This window comes from Prionailurus bengalensis, chromosome A1 (assembly GCF_016509475.1).
Source record: "Prionailurus bengalensis isolate Pbe53 chromosome A1, Fcat_Pben_1.1_paternal_pri, whole genome shotgun sequence".
NCBI classification, from domain to species: Eukaryota; Metazoa; Chordata; class Mammalia; order Carnivora; family Felidae; genus Prionailurus; species Prionailurus bengalensis.
In genome coordinates this window covers 138,923,959-138,940,970 of record NC_057343.1, presented here as the reverse complement: position 1 = coordinate 138,940,970, position 17,012 = coordinate 138,923,959, and the positions used below count along the sequence as shown (strand labels likewise).

The window sequence follows — 17,012 nt, the reverse complement described above, 5'->3', positions numbered from 1 at the left end:
CAAAAATCTACTAGAAGTTATAAATGAAGTCTACCATCTTTGTAAGTAAGGATTCTCTTTAGTGACCAAGAAGCAAAGACTTTTGAACGATAAATTCTCACGTCAAAACAGCTTATAATCGGGGCGCCTGGGTGGCGCAGTCGGTTAAGCATCCGACTTCAGCCAGGTCACGATCTCGCGGTCCGTGAGTTCGAGCCCCGAGTCAGGCTCAGGGCTGATGGCTCAGAGCCTGAAGCCTGTTTCGGATTCTGTGTCTCCCTCTCTCTCTGCCGCTCCCCCGTTCATGCTCTGTCTCTCTCTGTCCCCAAAATAAATAAATGTTGAAAAAAAAATTTTTTTTTAAGAAACAGCTTATAATCAAAGGAACGGGAAAAAATATACGTATGTGCCACCTGAACAAGGTGCCTTTTTGTAGAGGGTGAGTCCAAGTTGGAAATAATTTCTATCAATTTTTTTCCTCCATAATTATCACTCCATTTATGTGGTCTAATCTTCCTTCAGATAAATCTTACAATTTCTATTTTTTAGAGCCCATTTTCATGAGATTTTTCATTAGCATACAATTATTTTAAAATTTGAAAGTATCTCAATATGTTGTGAGTCCTTTAAACTTTCTAGTTTTGTTTGGATTTTACATTATACACTTGCCAAAGATGATTTTTGTAAAATAACCAATCATAATAGGATTGTTAGCACATAAAAGTATCAAAATAAAGAGATCCAATACATTGCCATCAAATAAAAAATCATCTATATATATGCCTTAATAATAAATGCATTAATGTCAATAAAAGTCAACACAGATATAAATAGAACTCTGGAAAAACATACCAAATATCAACAGTGCTTATACTGATGACAGAGTTAAACATAAGGTTTTAATTTTTCTTGGTATTTCCTATTTTTATAATTTATGAAATATAACTATGAATTTTAAAAATTAAACATTTATAAATGAGACTTTATTAAACTAGAAGCTACAAGTAAATATTTATCAAACCTCTGAAGACAGAAAGCAGAGAACAGGTCTACCCCAAAATACAAAAACAAGTTTTACTACAGTTCTTACATGTGCTCTGTTTACATGTTATTAATTTGGTAGAAATTGAATTTAGACTTGTTTTTACTATAATATACACTCTCTGACCTCTTACTACATATGTCCAAGGAGTCAAATTGGCTGAGATCAATTTGTAATAGTGACATAAATGTTTAAGTGGGTTAAAAGAATCAGGTTACAATCTATATACATATCAAGTAAGAGTCATGTTAAATATACATAACATACAATTATACATATCAAGTGTCATGTTAAATATACATAATATACAATTTCTGTATGTATACATAAATGCATACATAATATACAGTTATAAATTCCATTTTATATTCCACTAAAAAATTTCTAATCATTACATGTTTGAATTTTATCTTATACTCATTGCAAGAACTTCTAGATTTAGACAGATTTTATCGTGTACCATGTTGCTGTTTCCAAGTCTTCTGTGTTACTGTGTGTACAGAGTAACTTAATTTAAAAAAAAAAAATTTAATGTTTATTTTTGAGAGACAGAGCACTAGTTGGGGAGGGGCAGAGAGGGAGACACAGAATGGGAAGGAGGCTCCAGGCTCTGAGCTGTCAGCACAGAGCCTGATGTGGGGCTCAAACCCACAAACTGGGAGATCATGACCTGAGCCAAGTTGCATGCTTAACTGACTGAGCCACCCAGGTACCCCCATAATAACTTTTTTTTTTTCAACGTTTGTTTATTTTTGGGACAGAGAGAGACAGAGCATGAATGGGGGAGGGTCAGAGAGAGAGGGAGACACAGAATTGGAAACAGGCTCCAGGCTCTGAGCCATCAGCCCAGAGCCCGACGCGGGGCTCGAACTCACGGACCGCGAGATCGTGACCTGGCTGAAGTCGGACGCTTAACCGACTGCGCCACCCAGGCGCCCCATAACTTAACTTTTTAATGCCAAATTGTAATGGAATCATTTTGAAAGCATTTAATTCATGTGTGAATTTAAAAATTAAACATTTATAAACCAGAATTTAATAAACTAGAAGCTACAAGTAAATATTCATCAAACCTCTGAAGACAGAAAAGCAGAGGTCTACCCCAAAGCACAAAAACAACTTTTAGTATAGTTCTTATGTGTGCTCTGTTTACATGTTATTAATTTGGTAGAAATTGATTTTAGATTTGTTTTTATTATACCAACAAGGCACACATGTAATCTTTTTTTTTAACTTGTTTTTTTACTTTTTTTAATTTACATCCAAATTAGTTAGCATATAGTGCAACAATGATTTCAGGCGTAGATTCCTTAGTGCCCCTTACCCATTTAGCTCATCCCCCCTCCCACAACCCTTCCAATAACCCTCAGTTTGTTGTCCATATTTATGAGTCTCTTCTGTTTTGTCCCCCTCTGTTTTCATATTATTTTTGTTTCCGTTCCCTTATGTTCTTCTGTTTTGTATCTTAAAGTCCTCATATGAGTGAAGTCATATGATGTTTATCTTTCTCTAATATCACTTAGCATAATACCCTCCAGTTCCATCCACCTATTTGCAAAGTGCAGCCAGACTTCTTCAGAGTTATCTTTAGTTCTCTCCCTTACCTCACGGCACCTCTTCAGTCCTATCAGGTGCACTTCTGTGCACACCAGTGAAGTCATATGATTTTTGTCTTTCTCTAATTCTGCTTAGCATCATACCCTCCAGTTCCATCCACATAGTTGCAAATGGCAAGATTTTATTCTTTTTGATTGCCGAGTAATACTTCATTGTATATATATACCACATCTTCTTTATCCATTCATCCATCGATGGACATTTGGGCTCTTTCCATACTTTGGCTATTGTGGATAGTGCTGCTATCAACATGGGGGTGCATGTGTCCCTTCAAAACAGCACACCTGTATCCCTTGGATAAATGCCTAGTAGTGCAATTGCTGGGTCATAGGGTAGTTCTATTTTTAGTTTTTTGAGGAACCTCCATGCTGTTTTTCCAAAGTGGCTGCACCAGCGTGCATTCCCAGGCACACATGTAATCTTAAGTGACAACCATTTGAGCATTGTAAGCAAAGACACGCACACATAGGTAATAACTATACCGTGACATATGCTGGAATGCACAGTGCATGTCAGCTTCAGAGATGTTAAAATGAGGGTGGAAAAAAACTGCACTTTAGAAATGACAAAGTGTCATTTTAATAAAACATCTATAGGTACTCAGATTATGAGTAACGTTTTCTTAACACCTTTCACTTACTCCCTTTCATTCCCATTAGTATATTCTGTTTATTAGACAAAATTATTTTTACTGTTGTCTGGTCCTTTTAAATCCCTTCTTTCCTTAGGCTATGGGTACTGACTCTTCCCTAGTCTGATGATAATCTAGTGGGTAGGATACTACTACAGTTGTAATATTTGGAGGAAGCAGGTGGACATGATGGAGGGTGTTACAGGTCTTCCTCAAGCTGCCCTTGTCACTACCTGAAGGGTTAGCAGATAGGACCGGGTATATAGTAAACTTCAAGTCAACGACATCTTGTTTCATGATAACATAATTGAAACCACAAAGTAGGGGCACCTGGGTGGCGCAGTCGGTTAAGCGTCCGACTTCAGCCAGGTCACGATCTCGCGGTCCGTGAGTTCCAGCCCCGCGTCAGGCTCTGGGCTGATGGCTCAGAGCCTGGAGCCTGTTTTCAATTCTGTGTCTCCCTCTCTCTCTGCCCCTCCCCCGTTCATGCTCTGTCTCTCTCTGTCCCAAAAATAAATAAACGTTAAAAAAAATTTAAAAAAAAAAAAAAAAAAGAAACCACAAAGTATATACATGGAGCATTCTTTATTTTTCCATTTCTTAAATTAGTAATGTTTTCACTATTCAACATCTTTCCCAAAATTGTTTTCAGTAGCTGCGTGCAGTTCTCGTAGTATTCTCTTCTTAATGTGGGACCTTGAGGTTATTTCCCACACGTTACTCATCTGATGTGTGAAGTGCAACTCCTTAGAAGGGAAGAGGCAGTTCTGTGTTACAACGATAGTTGTAAATTCTGAGTTAGAATCAGGGGCTGCAACCATGGCTGGCCCCAGCTTCCCATCCTCTATTGTACTCAAGTCTGCCATTGACCTATTTGACTCTAGAACCAGGGACTTGCTCTACTGACCTTGGTTCTTTTGACATCAAGCACAGAGTAGTAGTATCATTCAGTTTTTCTCTATAGAAGAGAGTGGAGTATATCTGAGGTTGAGAGGGCAATGAAATGGATCAAAAGATTTTAACTGAAGATTCTGATTGTGTGTTCTAGTTCCCTGACACTTCATTCTATTAAGGATAACCTAAATTAAATCTATTAAGGATAACCTTGCTGAATTCCATTAGTCGATGATTCAAAAGTTACCTGAAACCACAGGTCCCACATACCCATCCATGCCCACCCAATACCAACTCAGATTTCAAGGAAATAAGGGGGGCAGGGGGATGAAGCCCTATCCCACTTTATATGTGAAGAGACCATCCATTCCCTTCCCCGTTACACTCAGTAACTGTGCAGAGCAGAATCCTCCCTCAATGCAGAACACACACCTGTCTAGGCATCTCATCGGGCATCTCTGTCACCCAATCCTCCACCTATTCTGTGGATGTCCCAGCACTTTGCCCTTGGAATTCCTATTTCATGATTTTAGCTGACACAAATGCCACTGAACCGTATCCAAAGACGCACCTAGAAGACATTCTTGACCAATATCGGTATATCCTAAAATACAACGTTCAAAAACCATTCACATGAATGAAACGGGTGTTTGTGAGTCCAGAAGTTATACAGTTTAAATAAAATTACTCAGATAAGTATCATTAAAACCCAGACTTCAGAACCAAGAGCCAATGACTTTTAAAAGGGTCCATACACATACTTGAAACAAGACAGTTCACGTTTTTTGGTTTTTTGTTTTTTGGGTTTTTTTAAGCCTCAAACAGCAAGCAAAACCTTTCTCTCCACTTCAGTCACACAGGTTTTGAGTGTAAGAAAGGGTCATTTAGACCCGAAATCCAACACTTAGAGACTTACGTATAGAGGAACATCGCTGCAGCTCAACTCCATGGCTTCCGCATCTGCAAGGAAAATAACGAATGACAACCGTTATTACAGGAGGCACTGCGTAACCAACCAGCAGAATTGTGTGTCCCTCCCTTCAGTTATCCAGGGGGGAGAAGTAACAATAGATGGGAAAACTGCAGAGACAAAACCATGAACTACAGAAAAGAGATTCCACCTGTATCAAATACCACCCCCCTTTTCTTCTCTCACGTTAATTTCCACACCTAAGGGAAACCTATCCACCCCAGGTAATATGCTATTGACTGCTCTTGAGAGAAATATTTCCAAAAGCCAGAAAGTCAACATAAACGTACTCAAAGTTTTGCCTTAACTACTTGAATAATAGAGGTCTCTGAGGTTAGAGTTCACCGCGGTCCAAATGACGCAGGAGACCCCAGGAGCAAGACACTTCTTTGCTGAACATCCAGAGGGCAAAGGTTTCAGTCATGTGATCTCAGGAGGGCGGGTATGTACTCCAGTTACCAACCACTCCACCAACTACATGCCTGCCCCTGTAAAACCCACATCCAGAAACCACCTTGAAGCTTAGGGAAAAAAAGCAACCATTATTCAAGACGTTCAATGAACACCTACAGTGGGCCAAACAATCCACAAAGATGACCAGGAGGTGGTTCGGCCCTCAAAAAATGCACAGCTCAACAAGAGAGCCCTAAAAACCGGGACAAAGTGAGGAGTGGGCTGGATGAGAACTGTGAATGGGGCAAGACAGAGACCCCACCACCACCCGAGTTCTGCTCACCAGGCCAATCCTGGCTCTCCTTCCCAGGCCACACCAGCTGCAGTACCTCGGCGATGGGTGACAGGGCACATAGCAACCTGAATTGGGACATTTAGTGCAATAATACCCCAAGTATACACTTGGCGAGAAGGAAAATACAGAAAGTTCTTTTTTTTTGGTAACAACTTTTAACTTCCGGTTTATTAACACTTCATACTCACACTGCCACTGGCACCCTCCTAGGTCACAAGTTATACTCCCTAAGTTATCCTGAGAGAAGACCAAGCTCATTACCAACACACTGTGCCCTGTGGCCATTTATGTAGACCCACTTAAATGGGCTTATCTATTATCATCAATTCTTAATAAAACTCGCCTCATAAATTAGATGAATGGCTTAAGAATTCCAGGAAGGAATCTTCAAATGGAAGACAATACTAACAAGAATATGACAAATCAGTCTCTCATTCCTAAATACGAATTATTCATCAACCCTACAGGGAAATTAAAATGACTAAGAGCAATGCCTTATAATCTCCATCCCCCCGCACCCCCCCCCCCGCAAAAAAATCAGCTTTCAGGTATGTATTTAAATTTTGAAAGTACACCCAATAGCATATACCACGATCCCTTACCCTAAATGTGTAATGTGCTTCAAGGTATCAGCAACTGTTTTTAACCTGTGTTTACAGGCATGCCATAAACCATTGCAATCTTTTAAAAAACTTTCACAAAACTTGATACAATTACAACCTTTTAAAATTTTTGCTTAATAGCAAGAGTGCATTCTACAGTCAATGTGGTTTCAAAAGGACCGCAATACACAGAAAATAATATAAATTCATTCCTTTATGAACAAAACTTTGAAGACTACTGAGTATTTTAATGAATCTTAGAATACATCATCTGTGTAAGAGGTTTGCCATACACTCGTAGAAGTGATGTTTTCCCTTACTCAGCTTTCTAGATTTTATCTGATAATACATCTCCAAGAAACCACTTCTGGGGCACCTGGATGGCTCAGTCAGTTGTGCATCTGAGTCTTGATTTTGGCTCAGGTCATGATGCCAGGGTCTTGAGATCAAGCCCTGCTTCAGGCTCAGTGCTGAGTATGAAGCCTGCTTGGGACTCCCGCTCTCTGCCCCTCTCCCCTGCTTGCAGAAAGGAAGGGAAGGTGGGAAGGAGGGGTACAGAGGGAGAGAGGGAGAGAAACTAAGAAACCACTTGTGAAGAGAATATGGACTTAATCTGAAGAGTGAATTACTTCTTTAATAAAGAGTAATCTCCTAAGGGAAAAGCATTCAACTACAACCACTAGGTAGGGCAGCTGCTTGGATAAGAACCTTAAAAGGCACCGTAAGTGAAATTCATTCCCTGTGTCATCCATGGGCAAAGTACCGTAATGAATTTCAAACACAGTCCAATCTACAATTTCTGTAATGACATTGCTAAGGACCATAAACATCCACACACCGTATTGAGTCGTATTAGTTATACTGTGGCAAAGTCTTTTAAAACACTGTCCCACTTTATTTAATATGTCCTACACAATTTTCGCTTCCCAAAATAGAAGTGTTCTCGTTTTTCTACAAAAAGTGGCTGTTTATGACATGTCTGTAAAAACATCCATTTTTACAAATACATATAGTATTTGGAATACATATAGCCCTTTCCATCAAGAAGGGGTGATATTTCAGTAAGTGAAAATTCTTAAAGGAAATTCAACTGTTAGATAGTATATGCCATAACATTTTCAAAAAGGAGATTAGTACGTGCTACCACTGTTTTGTCATTTTCTTGCAGTAATTAAAGTTTGCAACTTAAAAGTATAAGAGACTCTTAAAAAATGAGAACTGAGGGCCGATGGGAGGTGGGAGGGAGGGGAGGGTGGGTGATGGGTATTGAAGAGGGCATATTTTGGGATGAGCGCTGGGTGTTGTATGGAAACCAATTTGACAATAAATTTCATATAAAAAATAATAAAGTTTGCAACTTAATAAAGCCCTCATATCAGCAGGCTTCAAATTCTTGGGGGGAAAAAGCCTTCTAATCTATATAAATCTTTGAAACTGAATGTTTCACAGGTTTTGTATTTTTAAAACATAACAACTTCTAAATTATAGGAGAACCGACTGACATCAGGGAAGATGGGAGTTTGCAGCCACTTTATTTTTTTAATTTTTATTTGTAGGAGAGAGCGTGTGTATGTGAGAGAGACAGAAAGCCGGAGAGGAGCACAGAGAAGGGGGACAGGGAGAGAATCCCAAGCAGGCTCCAGAGTCAGTGCAGAGCCCGATGTGGGGCTCAGTCTCACAACTGCAAGATCCCAACCTAAACCAGTATCAAGAGTCAGGTGCTTAACTGACTGAGTCACGCAGGTGCCCCATGCAGCCACTTTTAAAAATTAATAAACTTGTGGGGCACCTGGGTGGCTCAGTCGGTTAAGCGGCCAACTTCGGCTCAGGTCATGATCTCGTGGTCCGTGAGTTCGAGCCCCCGTGTCGGGCTCTGTGCTGACAGCTCAGAGCCTGGAGCCTGTTTTGGATTCTGTGTCTCCCTCTCTCTGACCCTCTCCTGTTCATGCTCTGTCTCTCCCTGTCTCAAAAATAAATAAAAACGTTAAAAAAAATTAATAAACTTGTATAATTAGTGGATGGGATTAATACATAAAGCCCCAAATTTTTAAGTTTAGCCAGCACTGCACTTGTATTAGAATATATATATCATAATGAGGTTCTCTTCAGCTGTGACACACATTAAATCCAACTTCAAAGTCAAAGGGCTTTGAACCAGACATTCAAACAGAAGGGTTACAGAGTAGGGGCACCTGGGTGGCTCAGTTGATTAAGTGGCTGACTTCAGCTCAGGTCTTGATCACCCAGTTCGCGGGCTGGAGCCCCATATGGGGCTCTGTGCTGACAGCTCAGAGCCTGGAGCCTGCTTCAGATTCTGTGTCTCCCTCTCTCTCTGCCCCTTCCTCGTTTGTGCTTTGTCTCTGTCTCTCTCTCTCTCTCTCTAATTAAAATAACAAAAAACTTAAAAAATTAAAAAGAAGGGTTATAGAGTATTTTAAACCAAGGTTTTCAAAATAATGACCCATTTGTTTTATTACTTCCGCTGACATGTATTGTACATCAATGTTTTTAGTGAGAACAAAAAGGGTTATTAATCGCATTTAATCTTCATAGGTTTTTAAATGTGGAGTAAGTTTGAAAAAATATACTGTTGCAGTAGTACAATTTATAAATTAAAAAAATAAGGATACACTTTTTTTTTTTTTTTTAACTTAGTAAGGGTACGTGACATCTTGCGGATCTGTTCCTTCTAGGTAAGCCTTTGTCCCCACTTGCCAGGCTGTGGGTACTTTTCCCACAGGGGTCTCAATGCAGCCTTACTAGACTAAGGAATAAGCTGTGGGGTTTCCCGAGCTCCCCCCACCCCCCCTGCTGAGGTTCTAGGTGGCAAGGGCCTGCAAGCTGGACTGCAGGGCAGAGTGCAAGGTCACACCTCTTTAAAGCTAAGAGGGATCGAGGGGCGCCTGGGTGGCTCCGTCGGTTGAGCGTCCGACTTCGGCCCAGGTCATCATCTCTCGGTCAGTGAGTTCGAGCCCTGCTCAGAGCCTGGAGCCCGCAGCCTGCTTCCGATTCTGTGTCTCCCTCTCTCTCTCTGCCCCTCCCCCGCTCATGCTGTGTCTCTCTGTCAAAAATAAACATTAAAAAAAAAATTTATAAAAGCTAAGAGGGATCCAGCTTCTCTACACCTTTCAGACCATGTGAGGCAGACTGCAAATGAGGGCTCCCAATCCACAGTCTAATAGGATGACAGGCCAAAGGTCAAGAAACATCAAGGGCTAAATATTCCTTTCTATTTCACCTTCCACGTAAGAACTCGGATTCCATTATTCCCACCCACTCTAGCTTTTGCCATTTTTGAGTACAGAAATCTAACAACCATTGAGAACAGCAATTGTTTTGTTTTTTGGAGACCTCACTTTTCACCGCTTTTAAAAATAAACTAAAACAGGGGCGCCTGGGTGGCTTAGTCTGTTGAGCGTCCGACTTCGGCTCAGGTCATGATCTCACAGTCTGTGAGTTCGAGCCCCGCGTCGGGCTCTGTGCTGACAGCTCAGAGCCTGGAGCCTGTTTCAGATTCTGTGTCTCCCTCTCTCTGCCCCTCCCCCGTTCATGCTCTCTCTCTGTCTCAAAAATAAATAAACGTTAAAATTAATAAATAAAAAATAAACTAAAACTAAAGTCCCCACGGTTCTCAGCCTTGGTTCCAAACTTTCTAAAAGCCCCTATCAGAGACAGAATCATTTGAGGTACATGTATTATATACTCCAATACTCGGAAGTTCAAACTGATATAGGTATAAAAAACCGTATTCTCATTTGAATTTTTCCAAAACTGATGCTTCATACATAGTCAAGAGCAGCAAGATCTGTGCTCCCTTGCAGAGATGCATGGCTAAATCATATTGTGCCTCCTTTATTATCAAGTTTAATAACAAAACCAGTTTGTATTTGCTAGACAAGTTCTACACACACCAGCTTTTCACCACACAAATATCATGGTCTACGTTTCCTAATTTGAGTTCTCCATTTGGATTTTCAAAAATTCTTAGACTCGAGTACTGTTTTAATATTTTATTTTTCAAAAATGTGTCTTGGGAAATTTAAGGCCAATTTCCAGTCTTTCTTGCAGACACCAGAGAACGATAGGGGGTCTTGGTACACAGCCACAATTTTTAAGTTTGCTCCCAAAACAGAGGAAAAAATTCTTATAAAAAGAACATCATGATGCAAAATATTCAATATTTCACACATACTAGAAAGAATGCCTAATGTTTCAGGATCTTCGTTTTGCTAGTTACTTCTAATAAAAATTAGACCATTTAAAAGGTGAAGAGAATATTCCAACTTAAAAATAAGAGAAAATATAACATTCAACTTTCACAGTAAATAATCATTCTTGACTTTATGAAATTCTGGGTTTCTAAGACTAACTCCATATAAAATCTATGACTTGAACTTTGTGTTTGAACATGCCAAAAACTTTGGCTGGTACACCTCTTACAAAACCTATTAACAAATAATGGTCAAATATTTACTAATACTATTAGTAACTATACTTGGAAGGCTAATGATGTGGTTAGGCACTGTGCTATGTATTTTACCAACACCTCAGAGAAGCCTCACAGCAGCCATGAGAGGAACCATGGAGGAAGTCTTACTTGCCTGAATCTTCATTTACAAATCCCTGCAGTTGTAAGTTTACACTGAAGCAAAAGTTACCTAAACCTAAGAATAACTGTTTTAATTTTTTTTTATATTTATTTCTTTTTGATAGAGACAGAGCACAAGTGGGGGAGGGGCAGAGAGAGAGAAGGAGGCACAGAATCCGAAGCAGGGTCCAGGATCTGAGCTGTCAGCACAGAACACGAACGCGGGGCTCGAACCCACAAACCGCGAGAGCACGACCTGAGCTGAAGTCGGACGCTTAACCGACTGAGCCACCCAGGTGCCGCAACCTAAGAATGATTCTTGAATCAACTGACCACCATGAAGATTAGGAACAACTCCCTCCCAAGTTTATTCTTCAGTTCCCGCCCCCTTACTTAAGGCTAGCATCTGTTCTCCACCCAGTCCCCCTTGTACTTTAGATGTTTTGTAGTTACTTGTTTTGGTCTTGAGGTGGTTACTGGGTGTTATAAAATACCTATCAAGATAAAATTGGAAATCTTTTTTTTAAGATGAAATTAGGTTAAATAAAATCGAGAATAGTATTTTTCAATATTGGCTAACTTCTCAAATCGTGATCCTACTGATCAATGAGAATGTGGCAGAGATCCACTAACAAGTGAAAAAAGAAATCATAAGGAGATAAAGCCTTAAAGATCATTGCAGTATTAAAGGAAGAATTTCTTCTCCTCTTTATCCTATGAGAAAATGCAAGAACTTGTTAACTAATTCTAACGATAGCTCACGATAGCTCTTCGAAAATACAGTATGATATGCATGTATTTTGGATGAGAGCTTTATTTTTGCATGTTTGTTTCATTGTTTGATGTAAAATGCTAATTAGAATAAAGATGTAAGGTGCATTTAAAGAAAGTGTGAAATGTAATAATTTTCTAAGAAATTACACTCTGAAAGAAACAAAGAGAGAGAAAGAAAAGAAAAGAAAAGAAAAGAAAAGAAAAGAAAAGAAAAGAAAAGAAAAGAAAAAAGAAAAGAAAATACAGTGTGATAACATGTCCTGCTCTGCAATTAACAAATTTGGCAGGCAAAAACCATAAATGCCCCCACCATCACTCCCCTCCTCTCTCCCTCTCCCCCCCCCCACACCTCCCCCCACACACTACACTTGATGTCCCTCCTAAGAATAAGAATTAGAGTTGAAAACTGCAAGGCACGGGGCGCCTGGGTGGCTCAGTCGGCTGGTCGTCAGACTTCAACTCAGGTCACCATCTCACGGTCTGTGGGGTCGAGCCCCGCGTCGGGCTCTGGGCTGATGGCTCAGAGCCTGGAACCTGTTTCAGATTCTGTGTCTCCCTCTCTCTGTGACCCTCCCCCGTTCATGCTCTGTCTCTGTCTCAAAAATAAATAAACATTAAAAAAAGAAATTAAAAAAAAAAACTGCAAGGCACTAGGTCACACTACACATGGTAGAACAGGTATTCGAGCTTCCTGCTTCAAAGCTTGTACTCTTACCCATGATGCTGTGCTGCGTGCTAGCCACAGAAGTCAAATACAAAGTTTTATAGGGGATACTCCTTTTCATAATAGAACCCCAGGCAAATCTCTTTCCTACCACTGTTTCCTATGAGACCTTGGTCCTCCTTTTAAGGAGATTCCCTGTAGGGAACGTCCCTGATACCTGCTCTCCCCAGGTAAGACAGTATCCATGGTCGCCCTCTGCACTTCACAGGAAGAAAGAGAAGCTCGGCAAAGTTGCACCACTTACAGATCAAGCAGCCACAAGCGGCCAAGCGGGCGTGTGAATCCAGCCCATCTGACCTATCCAGCCCACGTTCTCCTTAGCCACAGCACAAAGTCCTTGTGTCACATAACTTTGGTCTCAAAGATAGCAAGTTGCTTGGGTAACAAGCAGCCAACACCTCATAAGAGGAGAGCCTCAGAAGCAGCCTGTATATGAACTACACCTCTGCCCTATTTTAACTGTGTGACTTGGGCCTGAAGTTCCCCTCCCTGGGGCAGTCACTCATCCCTGAGTAATAGTGCCTACCTCATAAGCCTCTTGAGAGGATTCAGACAGCTGACAGTAACAACAGAAAACACTTAGTGCCCATCAAGAGTACTCAAAGGCTAGCTTCATTTATCAAGCTTATATAAAGGGTTTCTTAAGCATTTGAGTATTTTGAAAGACCTCTAAGTATCAGACTTAACAAGATGAGTCAGCACTAAACGGGGCCAGGCTCCTCTGAAATGGGTCCACCCAGCTCAGCCTCACCCGAGCCCAGAGGAATCTCCAAGCATCAAGAATTCTGAATAGTATTATACCAGGCCGGTGTGTGATTTTACACAGCTGAATGAATACTCCCCCCACTACGGTCAGAGAATTCAAAGGGTAGAGCTATTCCTACTGACACAAGTCGACAACCATCTCTGTTTTAAACCTTCACTTGGAAATGATGACTCACAGCTCTGTCAACAAACCTAGAAGTGTAGAATTATATCTATATTTCACAACTGTTATGCTAACTGGAGGAGGAAAGAACACATGAACAACTCGGAGGGAAGGCCAAGTCTAAGGAAAAAGCTTCAGTGTGGGCACAGTGAAAATGGGTAAGAAGAGAGCATTTTAGAAATAAGCCTGGGGGCGCCTGGGTGGCTCAGTCGGTTAAGTGTCCGACTTCAGCTCAGGTCATGATCTCGCGGTCAGTTCGGGCCCCGCATGGGGCTCTGTGCTGACAGCTGGGAACCTGGAGCCTGCTTCGGATTCTGTGTCTCCCTCTCTCTCTGACCCTCCCGTGTTCATGCTCTGTCTCTGTCTCAAAAATAAATAAATGGGGGCGCCTGGGTGGCGCAGTCGGTTAAGCCTCCGACTTCAGCCAGGTCACGATCTCACGGTCCGTGAGTTTGAGCCCCGCGTCGGGCTCTGGGCTGATGGCTCAGAGCCTGGAGCCTGTTTCCGATTCTGTGTCTCCCTCTCTCTCTGCCCCTCCCCCGTTCATGCTCTGTCTCTCTCTATCCCAAAAATAAATAAACGTTGAAAAAAAAAAATTAAAAAAAAAATAAATAAATAAATGTTAAAAAAAAAATTTAGAAAGAAAGAAAGAAAGAAAGAAAGAAAGAAGCCTGTTAAGGAGTACTGATGCATAGGGGCACTTGTACCCCAATGTTTATAGCAGCACTCTCAACAATAGCCAAATTATGGAAAGACCCTAAATGTCCATCAACTGATGAATGGATAAAGAAATTGTCGTTTATATACACAATGGAGTACTACGTGGCAATGAGAAACAGTGAAATATGGCCTTTTGTAGCAACGTGGATGGAACTGGAGAGTGTGATGCTAAGTGAAATAAGCCATACAGAGAAAGACAGATGCCATAGGTTTTCACTCTTATGTGGATCCTGAGAAACTTAACAGAAGACCATGGGGGAGGGGAAGAGGAAAAGAAGTCAGAGAGGGAGAGAGCCAAACCATAAGAGACTTAAAAACAGAATAAACTGAGGTTTGATGGGGGTGGAAGGACGGGGAGGATGGGTGATGGGCATTGAGGAGGGCACCAGTTGGGATGAGCCCTGGGTGTTGTATGGAAACCAATTTGACAAGAAATTTCATATGAAAGAAAGAGTGCAGGCAGAGGTCTGAAGATTAGAAAATACAGTAACTATTCAACAGATCCCATTAATTCAAACCAGTAGGAGTGGTGGGAGTGGGCAGGAAGAAGGGGAGTCAGTCTGAAATGGCACAGCCTGAATGAGAGAATGTTTATGAAGTACACAGAGGGGTGTGAGCTAGCTGCTAACACAATGTTCCACCAAAACTGGCACACTCACTTGTATTTTGCAGGATGTATTTGCATTCCGAGCCTTTTAATATATCAGTTCAACATTGCTTTTCCTATCTCACTGTTGCGATCGATCTGTTTAGTTGCATCCTTCATCATCAGTGCAAAGCTCTATCACTCAGCATCTTGGGCAAGATACAGCCTATCAAAGGCGTCAATGTCCTCATTAGCAGGTCTCTGAGGTCCCTCTATCATGTCCGGAGGTCAATTTACTGTCACCGACTCCATGCAAAGCACCATGGAGGCTGTCATGAGAAAGATTCACATACATAAAACACCACTCCTATCACTGATGAACTCACAGTTTGGTTCGGGGAATATCTATATCTGTGAAAACCTAGAAGTTTTAAGGAGTAATACACCATCAACCTGACAGAACATGATAGTGTTAGGCAAGCATCAGTGACAAATGAGTTATAAATGTAATGGGAGGGGGGGGGGGGGGGGCAGGGAGAAGGACCAGCATGAAAAAAAGGACATGGACTTGTGCTATTTAGGAAAAAGTGAGGAGTCTGACAGGCTGAACTAACAGGTTTGGAAGGAGTAAAGGTCATTGGCCCCTTACTTTTATACATAATCCATCTCGAAAACACACCAAATCTGTGACAGAAGTGAACAACAGACTTTCAGGGGCCAAAAGTCACCCGCCAGAGACTTAATAACACCAACTTCATGTCTCCTTTTGGTCAGAATTTAACAAAATATACTCCAGCTTTTCCTGTAATTTGCTTTACTGTTGCTTTTTCTGCATAACAGCTTCCACAAACAAGTTTAGGGAGGACCCAATTGGTACTGATAGTTCTTTACTTGGACAAATGACCTCATTGGATTTATCAGACCCTGGTGTCTTCACCAGCTTCTCATTTCTGTTTTTTATTTTCCACACTTTTTAATGAAGCAAGGAAATACACTTGACCCTGGACACCCTAAGTTTACACTGCTCAGGTCTATTTATAGATGGATTTTTCTTGGATACATATAGTCGGTGCTGTGAATTCATTTTCTCTTAGTTTTGTTTTTTTTTTTAACATTTTCTTTTCTCCAGCTTACTGCATTATAGAAATACAGTATATAACCACACAATGTCACTTAGGTGGAATCTAAAAAACACAACAACAACAACAAGAAGACTCACAAACACAAGAACAAAAAACTGGTGGTTGTCAGAGGGGTGGAAGGAGAAACAAAACAGGGGAAGGGGATCATGAGGTACAAGCTTCAGCTGTAAAACAAGTCAAGGAGATGAAAAGTATGCACAAAGAATACAGTCAGTATTATCATATTCATGTATGGTGAATACACTTATCATGGTAAACACTGGGCAATGCTCACAACTATTGAATCACTATGTTGTACACCCCTAACTAGTTTAACATTCTATGCCAACGCAAAGAAAAATTAAGACATTTTTTAACTGGTAAATAGCTAAATTAGTTTACTGAATTCTAGACAATAAAACTAGTGGATCTGTGTGTCAAACCTGAAGAAACTCTAGAATGATCATTTAACATTTAGAATTATGACCTTCAAGCAAAGATGAAAAGAAATGAGACTTAGCCTTAGAAATAGGACTAGTCTCGGGGCGCCTGGGTGGCGCAGTCGGTTAAGCGTCCGACTTCAGCCAGGTCACGATCTCGCGGTCCGGGAGTTCGAGCCCCGCGTCAGGCTCTGGGCTGATGGCTCGGAGCCTGGAGCCTGTTTCCGATTCTGTGTCTCCCTCTCTCTCTGCCCCTCCCCCGTTCATGCTCTGTCTCTCTCTGTCCCAAAAATAAATAAAAACGTTGAAAAAAAATTTTTTTTTAAATAAAAAAAAAAAGAAATAGGACTAGTCTCAAAATGTTTAATTTAGTTCAGCACATGTACTCACAACTTCCTGTATGCTTAGTACTGAGGGGGGAAAAAAGTGTCTCCTTTCAGGTACATATCAATCTATTCGACAAGAAAGGGCTTACAGAGGGGCGCCTGGGTGGCGCAGTCAGTTGAGCGTCCGACTTCAGCCAGGTCACGATCTCGCGGTCCGGGAGTTCGAGCCCCGTGTCAGGCTCTGGGCTGATGGCTCAGAGCCTGGAGCCAGTTTCCGATTCTGTGTCTCCCTCTCTCTCTGCCCCTCCCCTGTTCATGCTCT

At 41.1% G+C, this 17,012-nt stretch overlaps 1 protein-coding gene across 1 annotated transcript in view; it reads right to left on the bottom strand.

The window, feature by feature from the left end:
- The window catches only part of ARHGEF28 (Rho guanine nucleotide exchange factor 28), a 312,308-nt gene that overhangs the window by 246,727 nt on the left and 48,569 nt on the right, over positions 1-17,012 (bottom strand). Inside the window, 1 exon segment of the mRNA XM_043591949.1 lies at positions 5,080-5,123. Within this exon segment, the coding sequence (XP_043447884.1) occupies positions 5,080-5,112 (33 nt within the window). The 5' untranslated portion in view covers positions 5,113-5,123.